This window comes from Limulus polyphemus, unplaced genomic scaffold, assembly GCF_000517525.1.
Source record: "Limulus polyphemus unplaced genomic scaffold, Limulus_polyphemus-2.1.2 Scaffold1040, whole genome shotgun sequence".
NCBI lineage: Eukaryota > Metazoa > Arthropoda > Merostomata > Xiphosura > Limulidae > Limulus > Limulus polyphemus.
The window spans coordinates 301,754-308,535 of NW_013666650.1; the positions used below are offsets into that span (position 1 = coordinate 301,754).

At 31.5% G+C, this 6,782-nt stretch overlaps 1 protein-coding gene across 1 annotated transcript; it reads right to left on the reverse strand.

Annotated features, from left to right (window-relative positions):
• Positions 1 to 1,314: 1,314 nt before the first annotated feature.
• Positions 1,315 to 6,203, reverse strand: LOC106461829 (cytochrome c oxidase assembly factor 4 homolog, mitochondrial-like). The gene is made up of 2 exons (XM_013921687.2): positions 6,070 to 6,203; positions 1,315 to 2,015 (listed from the first exon to the last, which is right to left on the reverse strand). The coding sequence occupies exons 1-2, from the start codon at positions 6,196 to 6,198 to the stop codon at positions 1,905 to 1,907; spliced, it is 240 nt and encodes a 79-aa protein (XP_013777141.1). The 5' UTR covers positions 6,199 to 6,203; the 3' UTR covers positions 1,315 to 1,904.
• Positions 6,204 to 6,782: the final 579 nt, after the last annotated feature.

The window sequence follows — 6,782 nt, forward strand, 5'->3', positions numbered from 1 at the left end:
CTCTTTTACCAACGAATACTGGGGTTTGCCGTCACATTATAACGGCTGAAACGGCGAGCATGTTTGGTGTGACGGGGATTCGAACCCGCGACCCTCAGATTGCGAGTCGAGCGCTCTAACCACCTGGTCATGCCGGACCACTATAAGTCTTAAGACTTATCGCTGAACCACTAATGGATTGAAATATGAAATAGTATTAGGATAATTTACGAGTTTACAAGGAATTTGATTTTCGACATATTTCAAACACCCTATAAAATTAAACGTTTGATTACTTAACATTTGTAACAGTACAAGAAAGTAGTTCGATTCAGAAACCAACAGCCCAATTTATATTTTATTTTTTATTGTGGTACTGATAAATTTAGCATGATCTCATTCAGTTATCTATTTTCTATCTCGAATAACACAGACCTAATGCAGAGCCAATGGACATGTTATACTGGTGTTACATTTTTCGAAGAAAAATAAATTCTACAACAGTCAAAACTTTTTAAAAAAATAAATCTTCAACAATTATCATGTTTTTCATTTATTAAAGTACTTGTTTCGGAGAAAAATACATTTTTATAACTTGTAAAAACTTGGTTTTCTTTTTTTATCAAAAACATTACAATTTAAAAAAAAAGACATTATATTCTAAAATGAATAAAATCATGCAGACAAAATTTAAGGACGTTTACTATAAAAACAAACTTTCTCTTGAGTCTGTAATAAGCACAAGTGAATTACCGTCTTTGCCCGTATATAATGTGCACTTTTCTCCCTCCAAATCCCGAAAACTTGACTGCGCATGATATTCGCGCACGTTCAATTTTGTTAAGTATTTTACTAGACGCTAACCACCGAATATCATTAAAGGTTTCAAAAAATGTTGCATTTCCAATGCAATGGATGGAACAGATGATGACATGCTGTAAGAATCTAAAGAGGATGAAGCAAAGGTTCAAGAAAACAAATCCGATGGTAGTGACAATTCTAGCGATGACGAAGATTTATGTGAAGATGAATGATTAGCTTAGTGTATTACCACGTATAAATTTTTCAATAAATTTTGTAATTTTAAACAAAGAACCTAACATCAATAAATGTAAAATAAAAGAAGCTTTTTTAACTTAAGAAAACAGCCCTACCATAAATCAGCACCCCAGGGTACCGAGATACCTATATTAGATTGTGAAGCAAAATCCGGTCATGTGAGCGCTTTGTCTATACCGCATATATATATATACTCATGTATCCCTGTAAACTACTTGTACCTGACAATGACAAAATCTTGTCAAAACATTGACATTTATAATAAAGTTTTTACATTACCCAGTCAAGCCATCTCAAAAATTATTTTCTAAAAAGTGGGTTCCTCGTTATCAAGTTTTAAATTACTATATCATTGAGATAAATACTATAAGTTGTCAGCCTAAGAAAAAAAAATGTTCAAAGGGGATATCTTTTAATATTTGATTCAGTATGATAGAAAATAAAGTTATTTTAACATACTGGTTGATAAATGTAAATGCAGTTATTATTGTATGTCATTTTATGTACACTATCTCACTAGTTGTTTTACATCATATTTATATTCACTGTGTTTGGAAAAACAATATTTCATTTGCCACATGGTTGTTAACAAATCAAAAACATTTATTACATAAATAATAAAAGATAAAATACTTTTTTAATTGGAAACTTGAAAAATATCAGCTATCAATATTTAGTAATGATGTCCTATTACAGAACATTCAGCATTGTTTTTATAAAATCATAAGATCGATATTACACTATTTCACAAACTACCAAAAATAACTGACTGGAAGTCCATTATGGTTTCTTTACTGCAGGAATTAAAAATGAAATACCACACACTAATTTAATGTTGTTGTTTTATTCTCATTTGCTTCAGTTGTTTAGTCTTTACTTTCAGGTTTTATAGCACTTTGTTGGGCCTGAATGCATGCTCTGAATTTAGCTACTTGTTCCTGACATTTTCTCCAGTCTTTGTGGTCAGCCATACACTCCTGTAAAAAAAAATAAAATGAGTAAAAAAAAAGGCATTAAGCCAATTATGCAAGTTCCAAAATTATTATCATTTCCAATTGTTTACATTTTGGTATCTTTTTCATAGGAAAAACTATGAAATAAAACGTTTTTTAATTTTTTTCACAGTAAAAAAACCTCATTTTTTCCTAGTGCCATCAGTTAATTTTACAGACTTTTATTTATAAAAACCCTCTGCTTTCTTCCATCTTATTTGCTAACTTATTTCCCACACCTACAGAAATAATATTTTTAACAACCCTTTTTAAAGTGACATCTTATCAAATGATTTCTAAAAATCCAGATATAACAAATTCACACCCTTACCCTCACCTACATAAGCAGTAACCTCTTTAAAGAATGTCAAAAGATTAATAAGGCAAGATTTCTCCTAATGAGAAAAATGTTGAATATCCAACAAAATTCTAAATTTTGTGAAATAACTTTGTATTTTCTATCAGACTTGCAAAAACTTTTCCCACCACTGATGTAAGACAAATAAGCCTATAATTACTAGGGCAATTTTCATCACCTCCCTTCAAGAGGAGTAACATTAACCCTCTTCCAATCTTCTTTCGCCCACTCTTCAAGGGCTTAGAAACCAATTGGCTCATATATCCAATCCCTAACTTTAATTAAACCTTACAGGAATTATTATCTGGCCAAGAAGTTTTATCATTCTTTTAAGTTCCCAATTTTGTCTTCACGAGCTCAGAATTAATGTGACCATCTTCTTTCCATCTAGCAGCTGTTTAGCATGAACAATATTGCATAAATCTTCATTAATAAAAATTGAAGAAAAAAGTAAAATGTAAATACCCAGCCACCTCATAATCATCCGAAAAAAGCCTTTCTTTACCATCCCTCAAAGACACTATTCGCATCCTAACATTTTGCTTATCCTTAATGTATTAAAAGCAATCATTATTGTTAATTTTTACATTTTCAGTCAACCTTTTTTTTTTTTTTTGCATATACATTTTTGATTTCCTAACTATATTTATCTTTTATAATCCTCTAAGTCTCCCATCTGGTAGTCAATCTAAATTTCTTAAATTTATAATGTTTTTTTTCTGAAAAATATGATCACTTATACCCTTTGTGAACCAACCTTTACTTGCAGCCACCGTTTTTTTTTCCCCACAGTTAACATTATCCATTTACAGATACAAATATTCCAAATAAATTATATTACAATGTTTATTATTCACAGCTTAATTGATACAACAGAATTTGCTCAACATTACAAGAGTTCTTGGATAGAGCTCATAAACTCACTAATTTCTCACAAATGCAGTTTCTCCTATCATATTTAAACACAAACTTTGTTCAATTCTATAGGAAATGCAACAATATTCTTGCTACTGATTATGGGTTTAAAAGATTAACTAATCGTCATGACATTTTACAAAACTGACCACACTTTGTTTTGGAAATTAAGATAACAGTGAACCACTTTAGTGTACTGATCACAAATGGTTTATCTTTGATTAATGTAAGATTTTATTATGGTAATTACTAATAGTTACATAACAGTTCTGTATATAGTATTACTATGTCATCAGTTAAGGTGAATATGTTTTTGTTAATTACTTTCTTTGCCATACTTACAATTGTTGTAACTTTCATTCATAAGTCTTCTTATTACTACTGAACTTTCTCAAGGCTTATTGCATTTACATTTCAGTTTTTACAGGATATTCAACTTTATTTATTGCTTCTGGTTGCCTGATTAATGTATTTCAAATGACAGATAAGATAAGTGGTAGTAATTAAGTTAGACACACTTCGTAGCATATTCAACATAGTTATCTGTATTGCATGTAAAAAATTTTCTTCATTAAGAACCAACATTCTATCTATTTATTGTACAATTTAGGTAGTCATTTAATTTCTAATTTATTAGTTTGTATCTGTATAAAAATTAGTTTTTGGCTATACTGTCGGTCATTCCTGCTACTTGACTCCACATCTAAACAGTAATATAAGTTGTACTAATTTGTCTCAGAAGCCACACTCGTATAAAGTTGCAATTTTGGAGCTGATGAATTTCCTTTGTCGCCAATGTTTTTAGGGATGATTTGTGAAGTTTGGCTAAGTTATGCATGTTTATATAAATGTCGCATTGTTTAACGAAGCTTTAAGTTAACAGCTGTTTTTTATGTTTCAGAGGAACGGTATTCTCTATTATATACTTATTGTTGTTTTCATTAACAGTATTGGTAAGAATGTTTAATTTATCTAATTGTATTATTTTTCATTTTTGCATTGTTAACTTAATATATATATATATATTTACAGCTAACTTAAATATCTTAAGATGACTGAGCATCATGAGATAATTTTTGGATTATAGCTGAAAATATTAATAGCAAAGGTACTAAAATGATGAAACAATGCATTCTAATCTTTATAAATAAGAATGTAAAAAAAGTATACTTATGTTATTTATACTCATTATCCTATTTTAACTAGGTAGCTTGCTCTGATCGGAATATTAATTTAATACTCAATAATTCATTCCTTTGGATCTGAACACCCTAAGAAGGAACCCTGGGAAGTGACATAGAAGTTAACCTTCAGATCTGACACTTCTCTGTTACCTTCTGGGGGCCCCTACAGTACCTGTTCCCCTAAGACACCCAGGGAGTAACACAAGAGGTTGGCATTTGGATCCAACACTTATATCACTCTCTGGGAGTCCTTCTCTGTGTGTTTACCATTCACACTTTTATTTTTGACTAATCTCAACCAAGATTTATTAGAATCAACTTGAGGAATGACATGAGGGAATTATGACTGGATCTGAAACCCCTTTTGTATTCCCTGTGCTATTTTACTGAACTCTAGAAAATGTTGATGACATCCTTAGGGCATCTACGAGAGTGACAGAGGGATCAAAATTTGTATTTGGCTCACTTGTCAGTAGCCCCATGTTTTCCCTATGTATGAGTTACTGTAAAATAATGTAATAACAAATTGGGAATTTTATAATCTTCAAGATTTTTAGTTGGTTCTTCTATCTAAAAATAGGTTTCAATCTGATCTTAGGTCTAAATATATGGACTGCATATAGCACCCTAAATGTTTTATATATAGGAGCTAAGCAAGTCATTTTAACTGACCTTGGTATATCTACTAAAGACAAGGTCCAATGCCCAGAAGTGTGTGAATGACCCCAGAGATCTGTTTATTTTTTGTTTGTTGTTAAAATGTGTTTTCCTCACTAACAATAATATTACTAATAACAAAACTAGTTTGGCCCTCAAAATAGAAAACCTGAGCTCAATTGTAAGTTAGATTTATCACTCTCAGTCCTATATTGTAGTATATACTGTGTTAACTAGTAAAAAGTACAGAAACAAATTATTGTTACTACTTGCTTTTTTTTAAGTTTTAGTTTCATAAAATTTTATAAATACAAGATTTTGAATAAGGAACTATGTCTGTCCTATGGTAAAGGAAACAATTTCACTTTCAGTTTCATGTGTAGTACAAAATTATGCAACTTTATTATTTTTTAGTGGGTTAGAACCATTAGGACTGGGGGGAGTATTCAGTAGGGGCCAACAAGTAAGATACTTTTGTTACTGTACAACTACAAGTACCAAAGCTTAATGCTCTTCTTATTATAATAGTAGGCAAGTAAAGTTACAAACCGGTTCACACTTGCTCAGTGCCTATGAAGAGGGCACTTAACCGTTAATGAAATGCTCAATTAAGTTTGGCGCAGTGTGAGCTCTCGTGAAAACAACAATGCGAGAAGTTCAGTTACGACAAATAAACCTTATAATTATATTATTCTAAGCTATGTGAACAAAGCACTCAGTGATAACGATAAGCGTGTCTTTATGTTCCCAAAGCAGCACTCTCTTAAGTGGTAAAATTATTTAAAATACAGTTGAACAGCGAGTGTTAAAACTTAAATTTAAAATCGACATGAGTTGGACCTATCCGATACCGGCGATAGCGATTTTCAATGACAAACCAACTTGAACATTATTATACTGTGTTATACAATTAAAACAATTCTACCTGCACAGCATAATGGAGTTCTAAACATCCTGTCTTTTTCAACATTTTTTCTACAGGATCATCTTCCTCTTCATCCTCGATATTCAATTGCGGGCGTCTCGTTCTATCATGTCCCATGGACCGCGCCATGCTCATTATAGACGCCCTCTATATATTTAAGTGATATTTCTCCATGTTATTTATTCATCAGTTTAAAAACTACAATATCACAAGCCTGTCAGAAAAGACCACTTAACCTTTAGGTAACAACGAGCAACAACAACACAAATTGTCTCTTCTACTAGAAAAAGTGCAACTGTTTTTGAGTAATGTGACGATGCTGATTCTAAAAAATCATGTTCAAAATTACTGATCACCTCTAGTGTTCAAGTTATAATAGATTTATTCAAAACGTTCTTATATATGCTGCTTTGATAGAGACAAATCACGAAACAGATCATCTAGCACTTTTTATGTGTGAACAGATGAGGCAGTTTGTGGTGCGGTGCCACTGGAATAGAATTACTAAATGAAGAGAATAAAGATGATTCAGTGTCTTCTTCGCATGGTAACTCTTCTGTTTCCCAATTCGCTGGTGGATGTGTTAGTGGAAGACCATCCCCATGAGGCATCGGTTTCAATGCAGATGCAATACCTGAATATTTAATGTATTGTTTAGTTTTGCCTGAATATCCAGAAACATTAGTCATGCAAAAATAACAGTTATTTAGATT

Bases quoted from the DNA above. Each gene is read 5' to 3' on its own strand.
- LOC106461829 (XM_013921687.2), bottom strand. From the start codon at position 6,198: ATGGCGCGGTCCATGGGACATGATAGAACGAGACGCCCGCAATTGAAT. The intron at 2,016-6,069 runs GTAGAATTGTTT...TTTTTTTTACAG, and splicing joins AACTCCATTATGCTGTGCAG to GAGTGTATGGCTGACCACAA.